The following is a 21361-nucleotide window of genomic DNA, read 5'->3' on the forward strand; positions in this document are numbered from 1 at the left end:
ACAGAAAATAAGCTTCTACAATTCATCAGCCCCAAGAAGTGGTACGATAGTAAATAAAATGGGCTTTCAGAACAGCTTAGGTCATGGCTAGTAAATGGCTGCTAAAAGAACATGGACTGTACCAAGCCTTTCAGATCCAAAGACAAAAGGAAATGTGATATGTCCTCCTATGACATGTATCCTGGGGGCTCCTTTGGACAGTTGTTGAATGGGCCATGCATACCTAAGTCTGTCAATTTGTATATTTCTAAGGACAAAGAGGCTAAAAAACTTTCATATTTTTATACCTGAAGTCTGTTAAAAATGATATAATACATTATAAAATGGAATGCTTAGAGTGTTCAATATATCCCTAACACAGAGGTAGGCATCTTGTATTATTTCTAATCTTCATGACACTATAAAGTAGAAGCCTATAGAAAAAAAGAATGTTAAGCTCAGAGAGGTTAAGTGATTTATTCAGGTTCTACAGGAAGTAAATGGTTGAGGCATGAGTTGAACTTGGAAAAATGCAACTCCAGAATCAATACTTTCTTTACACCAAAGTGCAAAGAATAAAGCCAAATCTGCAAGTATTCACTATGCCTCTTTCAATTCTTCATTCATTCATTCAAAACCAATTTATTCTGCAAATACAAGTAACATAGTATTGATCCTTATGCATCTGAGAAATAAATCAAGGAGACAAATGTGTGAATACCTTACCACACTTACAAGCAAGATAAATGAGGCTAAATGTGCATATTATTTAAATAAACTCCATGAAGTCAGGTAGTTTGGTTTACTAAACACTGTCACATCCTTGGAACACAGTCTGGAACCAACAAACACTTGTTGAAAGGAAGGATAAATGATGACAGCCACACTTAAGGAAGTACTAACTTAAGGAAGGATTAATTCTTCCTGGGATCAATTGAAAAAGCTTCCCAGAGCAGTAGTACTGGACTGGAGAAATCTATGAGGTATGGACACATGAGAATGGAGGTGACAGTAGCTGGAGACTAATGGATCAATGTGTATACAGTAGGTACAAACACCGAAGTCCAAAGAACATTTGGGTAATGGAGTTCAAGTATACCAGGTATACCCAGAGTGAAGGAAGGGTGAGGAAGCACACTGAAAATTAAAGTCAGAAAGGTCATATGGCATTGCTTTGCTCATGAGAAGAAACATGGGTGACCACCTCAGATGAAATACAGTAATGTCACAGGTTTGGGGGAGGTATCTCTCAGACTGAAATCCTTCAATGACTCTCCACTATCTTGAGAAATGTTTCACATGGTTTGCAAAGTCCTGTGAAACTCTCCAATCTCAACACTCACCATCTGTCCCCATCACAACTTTACAGTGGACCTCACTTTTTCACCTTCTAGTCTTTTCACAGCTGTATTAGTTAGGTTTTTATTGCTGTGTTTAAAATAACTGATAAGAACAACTAAGAAGAGGAAAGGGTTTTTATGGAACATGGTTTCAGAGGTTCAGTCCATGATAGCTGGCTCCATCTCTCTGGGCCCCAGGCAAGGCAGAGCATTGTGTAGAAGGGCATAGTGGAGGGAGGCTGCTTATTTCAGGCAGTGAGGAAGCAGAGAGAGAAAGGGAGGAGCCAGAGAGATAAGATCTAATCCCCAAAGGCATACCACCACCAGTGGCCCACTTCCTCCAGCTATACCCCACCCGCCTACAGTTACCACCCCACACAGCAGTCCTTTCAAAGTATTCATCCATCAATGGATTAGTTCACTGAATAGGTTACAGCTTGATAATCTAATCATTTCACCTATGAACATTTCTGCATTATCTATCACACCAGCTTACCAAGGGACACCATGACAACACCTGTTCCTTTAGCATGGAAGACTTGTCCATCAGTCCTCATCTGTCTTCAGCAGGCTAGTTTCCAACACTTAGCTTGGAAGTCTTGACTCAAAGCATACTGATCCAGGAAGGCTTCCTGGATTCCCCTATGTCTAGGTTTCTTAAGTTCTACACTTCATCCATCTTATCATGTTTTAGGAGCCTTCTTATCTTTCTCCCCATCATAGCCTCTGTGCAGGTAAGCACTAACTTTGTTGGGTTCCCAGCATCTTGTAAACAGCGTGGCATATAGCAAGTACAGAGTAAATATCTTAGAAATTATTAGGTTGCTGAACAGAGTGATTGATGGACTGGCTGATTATTGTTGAGAAAAGAGTCAAAGAGAGCCATAAGAGACCACCACTAGAGTCCAAGGGGAAACATCTCTTCTCTGTAAAGCCCCAGAAGCATTTATTAAAGGAGGTGCTTTACTAAATGGGGACCATTCCTTGGTCAAGGCAGACAGTGAGTCAGAAGCCACCAGGCAGTTACTGAGAAGACCACAATTCCATGAGACTATAGCCATTAGCATGCAACAAAGGATAATCTGATTTTCGTGACAGACAGATTTATTATGACTTCTAAATATATATAACCCAGGTTATGCTTTACAGCTAACCTAACAACTTGATATATGTGTCTGACATCTCATCTTAAAATCAGATTCCAACTTCTAATTAATTTTTATTCACCCATCGCTCTAACTAGAGAGGCAGAAAATCTCAGTGGGATAAACAATAGACAGGATACTAGTGATTCATATTCTATGATACATTTTCCATTGAATTCAAGTTTACTTTTTCTTCACTATGAAAAAGTGCAGTAGCCATTCTGTCTATGACTTCTGGGGAGAATGAATGGAGAACATCCTACAGGAACCTGAAAGTCATTGTTTCCATGAGGAATTCAATCCCTGATCCCTTTCTCCCATCCACATCCCTCATCCCTCCTGCAGAAATCACAATGACATCACAGTCTAGTCCTTTTAAAGAGTGGCCATTGCCTGTGTGTTACTATACATTTTACTTTCTCTAATAACATTTTGACCAAAATCTCTTGAAGTTGAGTTAGAAATTCCATAAAGACTTGATTTCAAACCAGCAATAATGTTTATAAAATCTAAAAATACCATCAACATTTTTTCATATAATCTCAACAGCATTCATAATTCACTCATACCAAGACACTTTGTTAACAGTAAAGTGGTACAGTGATAGCTGGGAAGTTTTATAATCTGCAGGTTTCTTTAACATGAGAATGCTATAAATCTGCATTTTTCATATAATTTAATATATGCATGTAATTTAAAAAACATTTTCTACAATATCTTTTCTCCCCAATATGAAAGTCAATGTGGATACTACAGACCAGGTTACATAGGAAAAGAGAGAGAGAAAGAGATACATTCACTTGTTCTAAACATGTTTAAGTGCATTAAATCCTCCCCCAAATGCTATCAGATACCATAATTTTCTCATTGTGACATATGAAGAAACTAAGACATTCAAAGGCTTAAAAAGCTGTGTGCAGTCACAAAAACTAGGAAGTAAAACAACAGAGATTTCAATCGAGGTTGGTGGATGAGGTTCTATCTCCTTGATCTTAACCAATATATTGCCTCAGGAATTTAAGAGACCCTTACTAAATAAATAATAATATAAATAGTCTGTTGTGTTTGCCATAAATCCAAACTACAAATTCAAGCTCACATTGAGAATACTATACTGCTTCTGGCTTTTTGCAAGTAGGTTTTTAAATTTTGTAAAATTGTCTATTTGCCACATTATGGAATACAGACTAGAAGGAGAAATAAATTCAGCAAAGAACTCTGCCTCATGGACTTCCTGGATCATAAGGACTGCCATTCTTCAAGTCACAATAAGTAGTGAAAACAGGGAAATTCAAATTAAAAAATCTGAAAAACCTCCTATTGTGTTATCATTATATTGTTTCTAAATCTCCACTATCAAATTAATTTGATGGTGTGAAAGATGCATTATTACACATGTATATGCAAGTGCACATATACATACCCACCGCACACATACCAATATCACTATGCACTCTATTTGTCTTTATCTGAGTCCTCTAAACATAAAAAAGTAGACTCACAAAACAATGAAATGAAATTCATTCATTTGCCCTTTAGGATACATAATACCATACTCACACAAAATTATAACATCAAACTTAAATACACAAAATATTTTTTTTTATTTTCTCCCACTTCTCAAAAAAAAGTTTATTTGTGAAGATAGAATGTGTTCAATATACCAGTAAATAATAATGATTTGAAGTGAACAAAACTGTTAATTAAAATTATCATCAAAACCTTATTAAAAATATTTCTTTCTCTTTTCCTTAAATAAATTCACACTGGAGTAGAAATCAAACATGCATTTAAAAGAATGCACAAAGCATTCATATTACAACTAATCTACATGGCTGATTTGTAAGTTTTAGAGTCTCTTAATAAAGCCATATTTTGACTCTAGCACTTTTTAGTTAGGGCTTCATCAAAACATTTAATTATAAAATAAGATCAATGATGCTCAGATGAAACCATATACATATAATCAACTCCTTAGCATAGCACCATTCAATTTGTCATTCCAAGGTTTGCTTTGTGGGCCCACTCCAGTTAACATAGTTTCTCTAGTAACATTACATCTGCCCTTCTTTTAAAAATGTAATTCTTTTAAAAATCCTAGGAAAATAATTTTGGAATGCATAAGTCAAAATGCATAGGTGAAATGGAACTGGAAAAAAATAAGTTGTGAAAAAATGGCAAATCAATTACTATTTTTAATAAGTAGAAATACCTTTTGTGCTAAGAAAAGAAAAATTACACAAGGACAAAATAGATGTTCAATACTATAGTGCACTAAAGAGTACATTTACATGTAATTTTATTAAATTTATGTTCAAGACTAACTGCAAACAGAATTTAGTATCAATAAGAGTTTACAAAATCCATTCCTTTTTCTTCTAATCATATTGAATATTTAAGGTGCTTGATTAGACTCAAATTATTTTTCCTTTGGAGCCAACAAAGAGCTCCGGACAGCTTTGTAAGTGATGGCCAATGAGGAAACATTCCTTGCTGTCACGGCAGGAAGAAAAACAATGAGCAAGTTTGTTCCAATTCACATGCAGGCCACTTTATGAAATCTGCAGAGAACTCTGAGATGGCCAGCCCTGTCAAAGGACCATTGCAAAAAGAGGAAAAGCCAGAGACCCAAACTTAGTATAACATTGATGCCACTGCCGCCTCTTCATTTCAAGACAGCCTGGAGAGAGGCTTCTGACAAAGATCCATCTCCCACTGCCCAGACAAGATTAAAAGAACACAGGCCCTACCAAATCTCCTAGTGCTTGGAATTGGGAAACAGAAAGGGAAATGGAGCTAATTTGCAGTAACCCTGCCTCCTTTTTCAGATTTCCTGAAGTATAATAAAATAGAGAGACTGTGTCTCCAGGGTTCCACTTCTAGCTGAGCCCTGTGAGTTGGAAAAAACAAGAAGGGACATGTTAACTACTCACACCAACCTCCCCCTCCTGCTGCCATTCTTCCAAATAATTCTAAGGAAGGTTGTGAGTCCTTCTCTAAAAAGCTTTAAGATGACGTCTTCCTGACTGGTCAAGGAGATTTAAGTAGAATCTCTAGATTCTGGCTGAAAGCAGAGACAGAAACAAAATGCTTCCCTGAAATGCCCAATCCTTGATGCATTGTGTTCTATTGTCCACTAAAAGCATCATCCAGACTTAACTAAAATTTTCAAATTCTGTTATGGCGGTTGCTATGGTTTGCCTCTGAAATGCCCCCAAAGGCCATGTGCTGAAGGCTTGATCTGCTAGCAGCCTGGGGCACTATTGGGAAGTGTTCAACTTATAGGAGATGGGACCTAGTTAAAGGGAGCAGATCATTGTTAGAATGCCTTCGAGGAATATACTGGAATCCCTTCTCCTCCTCCCCCTCCACCTCTATCTTTTCTCTCTCTCCCTCCCCTGACCCTTCCTCTCTTTCTGTCTTATTCAGATGAGACTCTTTGCTCTACCACATGGTCCCTGTCATGACATTCTGCCTAAAAGCAATGGAGCCAAGTGACCATACACTGAAACTTCTGAAACCATGAGCCAAAATACATCTTTCATCCTTTGAGTTGATTTTTTTCAAGTATTTTGTCTCATTGACGGAAAGCTTAATAAGATGATCATCCTCATAAAATTCAGGTTGGTCAGTGTAGTACAGCATCCATTTGAAGTTCCTGCCTCTGAAACTTCTGGTACAATGCTCCCTCACCTCTTCTTACTTGTGGGTGGTGGTGGTGGTCATCGTAAATCCTTGGTCTCTTTTGCAACTCTATCACTCTAGTCTTTGCCATAGTCCTCATGTGGCATTCTCCTCTGATGTGTCTGTATATCTCTGTCTTTTCTCCTCTTCTTATAAGGTTACCAGTTACACTACATTAAGGATCCATCCTAGTCTAACGTGACTTCATCTTAGCTAATTACGTCAGCAACGACCATTATTTCCAAATAAGGTCACATTCTGAAACAATGGGTGTTAGAATATCAAATACCTTTTGGTGGCACAAAATTCAACCATAACACCTCAAGAGTAAATCAATCACCACATCATGCACAGATTCCCTCCCAAATACCTCTCAAGTCTGTCCACTGTTTCCTATCCTCATCACTGTCTTGAATCCCATATGATCAACCCACCTGGATAATTTTAAGAGCTTCCTAAATCCTCTCTTTATTTTTACACTGTTCTAATCCCTAAAAAAAACTTATGGAATTATGACATACATTCAGAAAAGTGCATGAAAAAAAATTATTGCTCATAGAGTGCACTGAACCATGTTACAACCCAAATCGAGAAATACAACATTACCAGCATTCCCAAATCATAATACAGACCTCCTCACAATTAATTCCTGTTTCATCTCAAAGCTAACCATTACCTTGATTTTCAACACAGCATGGATTGATTTCACATGGTTTGGGATATTATATGAATGGCATCATATAATACATATATTTTTATATCTGTCTTCTGGTAGTGATACATATTGCAAACATAAGTTATTCACTTTTATTGTTTTATAAATATTCCATTTTATGAATATCCCATTTTATTAATTCATTCTATTATTGATGATCATTCAGTTTGAGTTCCATTTAGGGGGCTGTTAGGAACTAGGAAGATTTTAATTTCTTTATGCATAAATATAGCAGAAGTGCAAGGTCCCAGCACCTATAATTATTCATCTTCAGTAGAGATTGCCAGTTTCTAAAGTGATTGTATTAATTTTCAACTCCACAGCATTTTGTAATAGTTTCAGTTGCTTTGCATCCTTGCTGACACTGAGTGTTATTGGTCTTTTTTTTTTTTTTTCATTTTATTTCCATTCCGATGGATGCCCAGTGGTATCACGTAGTCCCTTTATTTTGTATTTCCGTCAAGACTAATAATAAGAAATTTTCCATATACCTATTAACCATATGGATACTCCCTTTCATGAAGGGCTTGTTCAAATTCATTGCCCATCTTTCTTTTGGGCTATCTCTTATTATAGTTTATAAAAGATAATGATATCATCTGGGAACCAGTCCTTTGTCAGATATTTTGCATTTATCATTCTGTGGCTTGCCTCTTCTCTCAGTTAATAATGTCTTTGATACAAAAACTTTGTGTTTTAATGAACTTAACATGTTTATCTTTCATTTTTTGGTGTGGTTTAAAAAGTACTTTCACTGAGATCTAATTCACATACCATATAACTCGCCCATTTAAAATGTGCATTATTCAGAGTTTTTTAGTGTATTCATACAGTTGTACAGTAATCACTACAATCTAATTTTAGAACATTCCAATTACCCCAAAAAGAAATCTCAAACCAACTATCTGCTACTCTCCATTCCTCCCAACACTCTCACCCTTACCAAGATGAAAGCAACTACTAAATCCATTTTCTGTCTTTATGGCTTTGTCTATTCTAGAAATTTCTTTAAAAATTGAATCATATAATAAGACTACAGTTTTTTGTGACTGGTGTCTTTCACTTAGCATGACATTCTCAAGGTTCATCCATGATGCAGCGTATCTCAGCATTTCATTTCTATTTATTGCCTGACAATATTCCACCACATGAATATACTGCATTTATTTATCCTTTCATCAGTCAACAAATACTTTGGGTGTTTCCATTTCTGGGTGTGTTTGTATCCTATTGAAGAAATATTTGGCTATCTCCAAATCTCATATTTTACTATTATCTTCTAGATACTTCATTGTTTCACTTCTCACACATAGAGCAAAAAGAACAATATAACTGGAATTTATTTTTGCTTTTGATATGAGGAAACAATCTAGATTCACTATTCTCCCCCTAGATGATCAATTGATTCAGTATCATTTAATAAATGAGATCATCCTTTCCTCAGGGTTCTGCAATATCACCTTCCCCAAAATCAATTTTACCCATATGATTGGCTCTATTTCTGTATATTCTCTTCTATTCCCTTTGTCTACTTGTTTATCCTTGAGTAATAACACACTGTCCTAATCACTGTAGCCTTCCATGGTAGCTTATATGGTAGTATAAGCCTTCCAACTTTGTTCTGATTCTTCTTCAGCATCACTTACCTATTCTTGCCCCTTTGCCTTCTGGTATTTTGATTAGGATTGTATTGAATTTAGAGATCAAATTGGTGAGAACTGAACTCTTGGCCACAATGAATCATCAATCCATGAATATTCTATGACTTTATCTTTTCATTTTCTTAATAGTGTCTTTTAAAGAACTCAAGTTTTTAAATTTTAAGAAGCCCAATTTATCATTTTTTCCTTGGTTTTGATGTCTAAGCAATTCTATCATAAAAACTTTATTCTATGTTTTCATCTAGAAGTTTTATAATTTTAATACTTATATTTTGGCCCGTAATCCATTCCACATTAATTTTATATATAGTGTAGGGTAATTTTTGGATAAAGATATCCAATTGTTCCACCTCATATTCTTTGGGAATACAAATTGTTTATAGTGTATAATCCTTTTTATACACTGCTGGATTTATTCAAATTGTGTCATTTTAAAAATTCCATCTTATAATTTTCTGTTGCTGTTATATAGAAATACAATTGATTTTTATGTTGTCTTTGTATCCAGAAACCTTGCTAAATTCTCTTGCTAAATTTACATAATTATATCTCTTACATATAATTTTATTGCTTCCTTTTGCATCCTGTGACTTCTCCGCCGCCAGTCTCTCTATACTCACTAGGACTCCCAGTATAATGCTGAAAGGGGTGACAACAATTACTCTTTTCTCATCTCTAATCTCAGGGTAAGGCCCTAAAGCCCTCAATATTTCACCTTAGTATGATGTTTGTCGTAGTTCATACAGAGAGAGAGGTAGGGATTACAAATAGATACAGATATATAGATATTCTTTATTAAGGATGTCTAGTTATATTCAGTTTGTCAAAAGTTTTAATCAGAATTAGATGCTGAATTTTACAAAATGCTTTCCTGTATCTATTAAGATAATCATTTGGCTTTTCTCCTTTTTCTGTTATTATATCATTTCATTTCTGAGCATCGCCCAACCTCTCATGCCTAAACAACCTAAAACCAACCTGGCTAAAACACATCATTTGTATATACCTGTTATTACTTGTCTAGGGTTTTTGCATTCCCGGGAGCGCCAAAATCGCTGCCCACTTCCCCACCTCTTTAACTATTACCTTCTGTTGGCCTTTTTCAGTCTTTCAGAGCCTTATCATTTACAAATCAGCAAATGCTTCAAAGAGAAAAAGAAGGAGAAAGTTAAAATCACTTTAACGTATTTCTCCTCTCCAGGATTCTGGCCCCTTAAGTCCTGGCTGCCTTGGTAGTTCTTAGTGTTTCCAAACAATGTTTTTCCCTCATTTTTTTCTAGCTTTTCTAATTGTTCTATTGGAGAACTTTTGGCTACTCTATCATTTTTAAAGGCAAAAATTCATCACTTATAATATAAACTAATTCATATTCTTCCTGTTCTTTGCACTTGTTAATGGCTAATCCTCTGTGCTCCAAATTCCTACTGTGTCCTGGAAGACCCTAAATAATCTAACTTTAATCTCTCCTTCATCCTCACTCCCTTGTTCACTCCTCTACAGCCATATATATCTGCTTTCTGATCTCCTAAGCCCACATGCTCATTCCTAAATTCACACTTGTGCATTTGTTTTTCCCTCTCCCTGGAACACCCAGTCCCTGACCTTTGTGTGGCTGCTTCACATTCACATTCTGTCTCAGTTTCAATGTCACCTCCTCAGAAGCTTTCTCAAGACAATTTATCTAATCTTGGGCGCCACCTACCTGATCCCTACAAACAATATAATCAACATGAAAGAAGGGTAGTAAAATCAAGCCAACAGAATAAGAGTAAGAACTTTTCAAAAAGTATTATAATATGCCTACCCCATGTCCACATTCAATATAAATAAAATGATAAACCAAAAATACATCTTTGGATCCAGAATTACTTTTGCATATTGTAATACAGAGTTTAAGAGTATGATCTTTCCCTGGAGTGTGACAAACCTAGATTCAAAACACTACTGCATTACTACCCAGATGCATGACATCAAGCAAGGTGCTCAGCCCCCTGCTCCCCAAACTATAAATGGGGGATTATGATAGAGTCTGTTTAATAGTATTATTGCAATCATGTAACAAATGTTATTTTGCATGCAAAGTGCTTAATACAATGACTGAGTAATAGAAAGTTCTTCATAAAAAAGAGCTACTATGATGACAATCTTGCTCATGATGATAATGATGATCAAAATAATAAGGCCCTACAGCATCTGGTAAAATACTAAATCATTCAATCAAACAAATACAGACATGCACACACACAAAAAAATTAAATATTATGATTTCCATCAAGTAGATGCAGTCTTTAGCACTTACATTACACAAATTTGGTAGAACCTTTGTTGCTTTGAGTTCTGCTCTAGTTAAGTTTGGTTGCAAGAAATATAGACCAAACCTAGGGAGTCTACAAGAAAAAAAGAGGAGCTTACTGAAAGAATACTGCAGTATTTCACACACAGAAAAAAAGGAAGACATGAAAAATCATGCATTATGAAAAACAGAAATCAAGATAGCTTCAGAAAAGAGAGACCACCATTAGAAACAAACCCTTAGAGCACTACATTTAAGTGACTAAAATACCATTAATACCTACCTTTCAGTTCAAAATTCCAAATTCTAAGGAGAGAGAATCTGTTTGGCATAACCAGATCAAATGTCTTCCCCTAGGCAAGTCATCTCCATCCCAAGTGGCATGGTCAAATATTACAGTTTCAGCTGCTGCAAGGCCACCTCTGTGGATCAAGAAGCAGTTCCCAGAAAAGAGTTCTATTTTAGAGCAGGAAAGTCATTTTAAGAAGTGCTACTACAATCCTAGGCACCCTAAGATAGGCTTCTTCTAAAAGAAGCCATTTTATTCTACTCTTTGCCCATCCAGAACTGTAGTGACCAAGTTATGCACCATTAGCTGCTTGGGAGGGAGTTAATTACAAATTAAATATAATTGAATCATTGAATCTGTTTTCAAGTCCTCTAAATAGAATAACAACATGCTACCTTGTAGAGTCAATTTTGCATATCAGAGCTGAGTCTTTTGCTTCTTACAATGAGATTTTGAAAGTCTAGAGATACATTTAAATTTTTTGTAGTGCAAGTCATCAAAATTTAGGAGAAAATACATTGTAAATTGTACTTCATAGGAGTTACTGAAGGAAATTTGTGAGTATAAAATATTAACCAATGCCAAGAAATTTTTCAGATTTTGTACTTACCCAAAATTGTAATAAAATCCTTGATTCAAAATACCTCTCTATTCCTTGAACACAAATTGTTAGCAAACCAAAAAGCTGAGAAAGAACTACAAAATATCATGACTGCATCCTCCTCCAAAACGATCTTATCCTGAGTACCTGCCAGAAAGACACTAAGAAAACCACACATACAGCTGGACAGGAAAGGGTGGAAATGAGGGGTCAGCTCTGAAGTAAAACATATGTGGACAGTGGTTGAGGCTCAAGAACACTGAAGAATCTCAACAACACAGGAAGAAAAAGAAGATAGGAATAGGGGCAGGGATGATTCCCATGGAATTACTGGCATTGGTATACATTTCCCTTACCTACTATTGCATCATTATCTTCTACCTGGAATAGTAATAGGATTTGTGGTACTCAGATATTTTGTGAGCAGAAAAAACAAATGTCATTCAATGTTTAGAAGATTGGCATAGGGTATCCAAAGGGAGGGATGCAGTACAGTGGAGTCAAACTAGTGAGTCCATTCCAAGCTCAATAATTTACTAATTATGTGACCTGTAGAGATTACTCAATGTTTTTGAGCCCAATTCCCTACAGGATCTAAAATGGTGAGAGCATTTTAATCTATATTTCCTTTAGGTTGTTTGAGGATAGAATGAACCAACAACTATAAAAGGTCGCTGCCACATGGTAAGCACTATATTAACAGTTATTGTTGCTGTTTCTATTCTTTCATTCTTTAATAGAAACTTGCTAGACTCATGGTTTTCTAGAGTTTTGCCTGAAATGTTCCAGAAGAACTACATAAAAAAAAAACAAAAGTAGCAGACTGAATCTCCAGAGTTTTTTAATTCACCAATCAAAACTTTTCAAAAATAATAAACTATCATTTACTTCTCCCCACCATTTTAAAGGAAGAAAAGGTCAATTTAATCCCCCCAAATAAAGGGAGCACATGGCCAAAGAAAAAGGACAGTTTACCACCCTACAGAAAGATGAAGATGACAGCGGTGTCATGGATTGGCACAAGGGCACCACTACACCAAACAACGTACATGGCAGCCTGAAACCAATAAACAAAGCAACAATGCAGAGCATGATGTGCGTGTTCATACTCTGCTCTTTGGCTCCTCCTCTACCAGGAATGCTTTCCCTACATTTCTACTTGTCAAAAATGCCACACTTTTTCTAAGCCCCAGTGCCAGAACTTCTTTGAGAACTACTTGATCTTCCTAGCAACTAAAACATTCAGGGCCTCCTCTCAATTCTAGCAACAAGTCCATCTCTGGTTTTATCCTTGTCCACTGTCTCCTTGACATTTATAAAGTTCTGCTACCTTGAGTGAACAAAACACTCCTGAAGCATTGTGTATAGTTCTAACCATCCCTGTCAAGAGGGTTTTTCTAGATAGGAATGTGCATATGGAAAAGTGCATTATCAGGCAACCAAGTGCCAACCAAGTGGACAAGTAGGTAAACAAAGGTAGGGTATCTATACAGCAGAATAGTATCTGGCCTTAAAAAGAAAAGGAATTCTGACACATGCTACGACACAAATAAACCTTGATTATGCTAAGTGAAATAAGCTGGTCATATTGTATGGTTCCATTTATACAAGGTTGATAAGAGTTGTTGAATTTATAGAGGCAGAAAGTAGAATGTGATTTCCAAGGGACTTCTCACTGTAATGGATGCAGAGATTCAGTTAGGGAAAATAAAATAAATGGAGATGGATGATGGTGATGACTGCTCATCAGTGAGAATATACTTAATGCCTTAGAACTGTAAACTAAAAAAATTTTTAAATGGTCAAAATGGTTATTTTTATGTTATGTATATTTTACTACAATTTTTAAAAACAATAAATTTTTTAAAATTTGTTTTAAAGCATATAATCAGAAAAACATAGAAGGAATAGTTAAAGAGGTTGAGGCTATTCAGAGACTTGAGCTCTGGGGCAAAGAAAGATAAGACAACTCCCAAAGTCACTGTGTGTAAACCACTAAGTCTTGTTCTATTCAACCCCAAATTATCCCTGCAAGACCAATGAATAGAAGGTACAAGGAGAAAGATTTCATTTGATATGAGAACTTTCAACAGGGCTGTCCAAATATAGAATATTTTTATAAATAATAGGTTCCACTTCTCTGAACATATTCAAATATAAATAGAATGTTCCCTTGGCAGAAGTCTTTGGAGAAGCAAGCATCAGATGAAGGCTAAACTAAATCAGTGATTCCTAAAAGGCTGGGGCCAATATACTATGAAGTTTTCACTCAATGATAGTGAAATGATGAAACAAAGACAAAATTGTGTGATTTTTCTATAGCTGAATGCATTAGATTGTTATAATTCTAAAATTATACCCTTCATTTTTTAGTACAAAAATGACCATCTCTTCCAAAATAATAATGAATGACAGTTTTTTTTTTTTCTTTTGTGTCATTTTTTGGGGACAAAACTAAAAGTTGAGAAAGTAAATAAATTTTAGGAGGCAGCCTTAATTTAGGAGACAAAATGATTCCACTTACTTGAAGAGGAAAATTCCTAACATCCTGTCAAAATTCCAAGCACCCTTGTTTATAACTAAGGATTGTGATCAAAGTTGTTCCCATTGTTCATTTTAGCCATATCTCAACAGCATATCTGAGGGGTGGAACACCTCCCAAGGAGATTTTTCCTGAGGCATCTGTCATAAGGAAAGCCTAAAATGATAAAGAATTTGAACAGATTCGCAATCTCTCAGGGATTTCCATCAATGACAAAAGAAAGAAATTGGCTGTAGGAATGTTTATCCAAATTCACTTCATAGTCAATGGGCCAAATTCCAAATACTACTGGCTTCTCAAAGGATAAGGCAATTTTATTGTACAGGTTTATTTGGGGGAGAATGTGTGTGTGTGTGTGTGTGTGTGTGTGTGTGTGTGTGTAGATAAAAAGAGAGGGCATATGGCTGAATAGATAAAGGAACCAACAATCACTAGAAGAAAGTAAGCAATATTTACTTAGAATTGCATCCAAGAATAATTTAATGATAAATATAAATAAGATTCAAAGCCTATTTCTATCAGTATCTATCACCAGTAACAGTGGCTTGTCCAGGATTTTATCTTTCTCTCTGGCACTCTTTTTAAAATCATCAAGCAAAATATGAAAGTCCAAGTTAGTTCATAGTCAGAAACCAAAAGAGTGAAAATGCACTAATGACATCACTCTTTAGAAACCCCCAGAGCTTTTTGATCTTGCTATTTATCCTTTCTTTTGCAACATCTGTATTTGTATCCTGCAGAAATACTTCTCTGTCACTCACAATCTGTCAGGACAGCATTATCTTCTGTGGTTTAAAAACAGAAATTCCATTTAACTTCGTGGTTGATAGAGATATTTTACTCACATCCCTTAACTAACAATAATTACTCCAATTTGCCACATGAAGAAAAGGGGGAAAAAAACACTTATATTCTGCAGTTTGTTTCGCATCGTGGAACACTGGGAGGAGAAATGCTTCCACTCTTGAGATAACAAAACAAATTATTAAGTCAAAAAGCAGTCCTAATCAGAATTCAAGGATTTGGTACACCCTCCCAATGTTTCAGTGTATCGGTTAAAGAATTTGGGTTTTCCAATCACACTTTGGTTCAAATTCCGGTTTTCCCATTTATGTAACCTTAGGCAAAATGTAAACTTTCTTAAGTCTCACCTTCTTCATCTGTAAAAAGGGAACACATGTTAATATCTGTAATCAATAAATGTTAGCTGTTATCATTCTCCTCATCAGCATCTTCAATAATCAATGTATCAGCTAAGGTTCAGATGACAAATGACAAAAATATTTCTGACTAACTTTATCTAAATAGAAAATAAATTCACAGCATAAGTACAGAATAGCACCTATAAATCAAAATAAAACTAAATCAAGCTTATAAGCAATGGGAGCCAGGACCCCAGAAATGAACAGACAGTTTGTTCTCTAAGCCACCAACACCAGGAAGAATCAGCTCCAAGCATTTTCCATTCTTGGGTAAATGTAATCAAGATTCAGAATCCCTGGAAAAAGAGACAGAGAAACAGACAAAAGACCTTCTTTGGTCACATGACCACAGTTTGGCCAAGGGAGGATAAGGTGATTGGCTAAAGGTCCTGGTAACAATGCATGCAATAGGGGAAGCTGTACCCCAAGGGAAAATTCCTTGTTGGATTTGCTGTTGCTTAAATAAGGAGGGAACAGATGCTGAGCAGGTATGTTAGCATAATAGCTAGAAATGAAAAGGAATGGGAGAAGGGGAGAAAAAAGAGGGGAATGGCTATAAGTGGACCCCGACTGACCCTCTGGATCCAGAGGACTCAACACCCATCATGGAACATTATAAAGACATATGGGGTAGGACCATGAAAGAAAGCCATCTTAGGAAAGTGGGCAGACCACTCAGAACCCGCAACAGTACCACCAGTCTTCCTCCACCCCTATTCCATCAAAAGGGTCCATTACATTCCTCCATAGATATATGGAAAAACACCATGTTTCCAAGGTCAGGCAAGTACACACAAGCTGCTCCGAGGGTCAGTTGACCATTCTGCCAATGGGGCATCATTCTCAGGCATCGTTCCAAGGTTACTCCACCACTCCCACCCCATACCCTAACAAAACCATTTCAGATCATTTTAGTTCCTAGCTGATCTCCTCATGCCTCTCTCTGGGATGTATCTCACTTTCTCTTGCTTTTCCCTGGTCTTGCAATAAACCTGCTCTAATTACCATTCCTTCCTTGCTGTACTTTTGTTTCTGTACCAGGGTAATTGCCCTAATCTTAGACATTACACCCAAGAACCAAGGATCATTCAATAGTCAACTCTTAACCTCTAATAACAGATACAAATACCAAGCATTATTATTATTATACTATTACACCCAAGAACCTACTATGTCGAGCTCAATTAAGGCTGTGTCCTGTTCTCTCTTTACCAGTCTCTCTCTTCAGTAATTATTATTTTAATATATGCTATGTATTTTTAAAGTTGTTGTTGAAATTAATTTTGAGGAAAATAAGAAGGCCCCAGAATTCTAAAGTATTCATGTCCCATTTTTTAAAAAAATATGCTGCTTGCTGAAAAGAAATTATTTTGTTGAAAACTTTCCCATTAGAATTTCTAGAAAATTCATTGCCTTTGTGGTCAAGTTATTTACCAGTGATTTGTGCTATTAAAAAGCACACAAAGCATCCACTGAAAAAGTGATCTGAAGATGACTCAGAGAAATAGTTTGTTATAAACAAATCTATTTTTATGTTCAATAAGATGATATTTATGCTCAGAAATTAGGATCAAAAGCAAGATTTTGTTTTGATAATATTTTTGTTGATAATGCTTCACTGAGAAAGGATTAAACAATAAAAAGCAATGGTCTAAGAATAATAACGATAAATAATAATGAAATATATGACCTATAATTGCATTAAAATTTTCTTCCAGCTTACTAGCTGAACAAATCCCAAATAATAAAATACACACAGGCTGATTAATTTGGAGCCCCAAGTAACTATGGAGTTTGGTGAAAACATTTCTCACAAAACCCAGAGCCCTGGGATCATACTTTGCTGAGACAAATCCCAGTTCCACACTTAGCAGTTGTGTGACACTAAGTAAATTTTTAATCTGCCAAAATATTCAGGCCTCTCCTCATTTATAAGATGAAATTAATAGGATGATGAGATGTTTTCAGGACTTACTGATATGATGCATGGAAGAAGCTTGACACTTCACATGGCAAATATAAGCACTTGATAATAAATGTTAATATTTATATGTACACAGAGAGGGAAAGAGAGCAGTCTTCTCTCTGAGGGAGTGATTGTACTCCCCAGAGGACACAGGGCAATGTGTGCAGATATCTGTGGCCAACCTGAAAGGTAGGTGGTGCTTTTCTGGAATCCAGTAGGTAGGGATGCAGGTAAACATCCCACAATGCAGAGAACAAGCCCCAGGGACAGAACTGTCCCAGTCAAACACCAGTAACACCAAAGTTGAGGCTGAGAGAGAGGGACAGAAGAAGTGGTGTGATATAGTGCAGAACCTGGAACAGATCTGGAAGAGGAGATACATTCAGAGTCAGAAAAGGAGGGGTAACCACAGCAGCAGATTTAAAATGAGATTCACAGACTTCTGCCACACATGAACTCTTAAGAGCTCTAAGCCTCAAGATTATCTTCTATATGTGACATAATACCACCTACCTAAAATCTGTATGTGACATAATACCACCTACCTAAAAGGTGTTGGCCTGGCATTCATCCTTAACCAAATCATTATGGATGCCCAACATCCATAACCAGGAGAACTTCCTCAGTGTATATCCTCTATCTACCCTTACTATTAGGTATATGTAATAAGTAGATGGCTACTATTCTTGTTACATGTTAGACCAACAGCTAGGTTTGATGTGTGAATCTTTAACATTAGCAATAATTGTACTTGGAAGGGTTAATTAATCTCAGCAAGAATCAGTACCCCCTTATAAGGAAGCAATCAAAGACCAAATTCCAAGCTCAAATAAGTTTTCCCTGCAGGGCAGGGTTCTCAACCTGAGATTCTCAAAACCTCTGAAAATAAGCACATTTTGCATGTTTATGCACACTTGCAGGTATGCACAGGGGTGTGTATGGGTGTTTGTGTATATTTGCCTCTACTGCTTACTGGTAGTACAACCTTGGATAAACAAATGGTAGTACCTCTTTGAGTCTCACCTGCAAAGTTGAAACATATACATACAGTATTGCCTAAGAGAGATCTTAGAGCAATAAAAAGAAGCAATGCCTGTGAAGTGTTTAGCACAGTGACCAACACAAAGTACATACTCACTAAAAATCAGCTTCTATGAGGATGGCTATTGCACAAACTCTTGCGTCCAGATGGTGGCAGTGGCTTTGGTCTTCTGATAGTGTGTGTCTAACCACCTATGACATACACTATCAGAAAAACTGCAGGAATTCACCAACTATTCTAGCTACTAGCTCAGCCAGAGGATTCACCTATTCTGAGGCATGCCATTTATAATAGCTGTGTGAATCTGTCCACAAAACCTTTTTATACAAGAAAGCCTCTTTCAAATCTTCTCTGACAAGCTTCCAGGGAATTCCTCTGGGGGTTCCATAAACACAATAAGGTGCTTGATTGTTCATTAGGGTGAAACAATTCTAAATCTGTCTCACATACACATAGGACACACGCTCCACAAGGACTTTTTTTATTTTTCCAATATTCTTCATTCTGCCTGGTACCTATGCAAACAAGACTTGACTTTACATATGGGTAACCCAAATATGCAGGACTGCCTTGAAGTTTGTATCTGCCTGAAAATAAACCCACAAAGAATGACTGTAGGGATTTGCCAGTGCATTATACAGCAACAGTCTAAAATCCTTCCTCACCTGCCCATTTCCCCAACCTTTAAAAAAAAAAAAAAAACCCTCATTATCTCTTTCCACTTCTCAGTTGACCCCAGCTCCACCTCAGATGCCCTCAGTGCCATCCTGCTTCCTCTGTGCCATCACATTCACCATGCTCATGACACCTGTTCCCTTCTCTTTAGGGTGTAACTCCTGCAAAGTACAGCCTAACCTGGATGCCTTCCTCTCCTTGGAAGTAGCCCTCTGGAGTTCTGGGTAATGGAATTCTTCACCTCCTCAGAGAAGCCAACAACAAAAAATCCACCCCACCACCAGCCCTGCCTTGGTGCCCACTTTACACTTCTTCCACAGGTTGCATGAGAATGACCCTCCATGTTCCTCTTACCCTAAAACAGCACTGAGGTAACAAGGACCTCATCTGTTCTCTGCCTGGCTTGCAGGGCAAAGTCAGTATTAATCAGAGTGCCCTTTTTGCTGCTGACAGACAAAGTAGTGTGCTCATAACCAAGAACTTCTCACCAAATCCTCAGGGCTTTAAATCTTTTCCAAATAAACTGCAATTTGTAAAGAAATCCCTGAAATGATGTTGTGCAAGGAAGTTAAAGCGGGCACAGAAGGATGGAGTAACATTTCACCATCTGCCTGTGATAATAATACTGCCTCCACCTTGCAAACGTCTAATGGATTGTGTGACAGCAGCACAAAGATCCTGCCACAATCTAACAAACAAAGATTATTTCTAAATTGTACCTTCGCATAGGAAGACTGCCAAGGTCATGCTCAGAAGGACCAATTTTGAGCATATGAACTTTCTAGTGGCAGAATGATAGGAGTCCTGGGACACAGTTGGGCAAGATTGAACCAACTTGTTTTATTATAGTTGCTTAGAGCAATGTTGAGCTAGGGCCACAAAGAGAGTAGATAGGTACAGAATGAGTTTAAGACAGTGTTTCCCACTGGTGGAATGGAAAATGCCTTAAAGCAATACAAATGGACATCTGTCTGGGTTACCTGTGAAGAAAGTCTGTGCTCTGGGCCATTTTACTCTCTCAAAGGGGTTGAGTCAGCAGACTTTTTTCTGGTGGAGTCTCATTATACATAGTGAGGTGGCAATGTGTGACACAAGTAGATGTCCATGCTAGGGGCTAGTGGGACTTAGACTTTGCTGGGTCATGATTGTTTTTCTATAACAGCAGATCTCGGGCCTGAACTGAAGGGCTTAAGAAGAGTGAACTGGCAGAAAAAAAGAAGCAGTTTTGATTACACAAATTTCTTTAACTTCATTTCCCTGAAAAGAGAGCCCAAGCAAACACTCTGGTCCAAGTCAAGTAGAAATGTGACAGCTTATTGCATCTTGTCCAGGTCCCCATGATCAAATAATCAGGGACCACTATTAAGCAGTGAAATTATAATCTGACTTTTAAAAATTACTATATTTTTCCTATAGGTATCATATATTTATATACATATGCATATATATACACACAATATACATATTTATTTATATATTCCATATGTACCATATATTTTTTATTATTATTAAAATCTTTTTTATTTTTACAGACTGCATTTTGATTCATTATACACAAATGGGGTACAACTTGTCATTTCTATGGTTGTACACAATGTAGATTCACACCACTCATGTAATCATAAATATACATAGGGTAATACTGTCTGTTTCATTCCACTATCTTTCTGTCCTCCACCTCCTTCCACCCCATTTTCCTCTACATATATTTATATAGATAAATATATGTGCATAAATGTTGGTATTCTTGGAACTTATTAAAATTAAAACTGGAAAAAAATCATCTTTTCATCTTTTTCTTTAAACAAAGTATTAAGGAGCTAAATACCCCTTTAGCTGATTATAAACAGCTCCACTCTGCTCACAAGGAAACCTATTTTCCAGCATATATTTCTGTAAAATCAATTAAATTCATGCTTTATTATTTCTTTTTATTCTTCAATTTTAAAACATGAAGTAACTTCTTTATTTTTGCTATATATGTTATTACTTTCTATTTACAGTAAATGATGTTGGTCTTGCAATCATAGTGGAGGTCCACAAATTCTGTTTTAATAAATAAATTTAAGTAAATAAAAGTGAGCAAGTTTAAAAATATATTAAAATATTATTATTGATATAATAATAAAAGTGGTCTGCAGACTTGGTGCAACGCCACAGAGTCTGAGATCACTCCCCATTAGACCCAGTTCTTACCACTCCAACCAGTTTTCTTTTTTTGGTGTCA

General features: G+C 36.5%; 1 protein-coding gene across 1 annotated transcript in view; it reads right to left on the reverse strand.

Moving 5' to 3' along the window:
* Fhit (fragile histidine triad diadenosine triphosphatase) overlaps positions 1-21361 on the reverse strand; it is a 1508571-nt gene that overhangs the window by 1362798 nt on the left and 124412 nt on the right. The window contains exon 3 of the mRNA XM_047532106.1: positions 11101-11239. Within this exon, the coding sequence (XP_047388062.1) occupies positions 11101-11149 (49 nt within the window). The 5' untranslated portion in view covers positions 11150-11239. The remainder of the gene's footprint in view (positions 1-11100; positions 11240-21361) is intronic.

The sequence above is a fragment of the Sciurus carolinensis genome, chromosome 17, assembly GCF_902686445.1.
Source record: "Sciurus carolinensis chromosome 17, mSciCar1.2, whole genome shotgun sequence".
In the NCBI taxonomy this organism is placed as follows: Eukaryota; Metazoa; Chordata; class Mammalia; order Rodentia; family Sciuridae; genus Sciurus; species Sciurus carolinensis.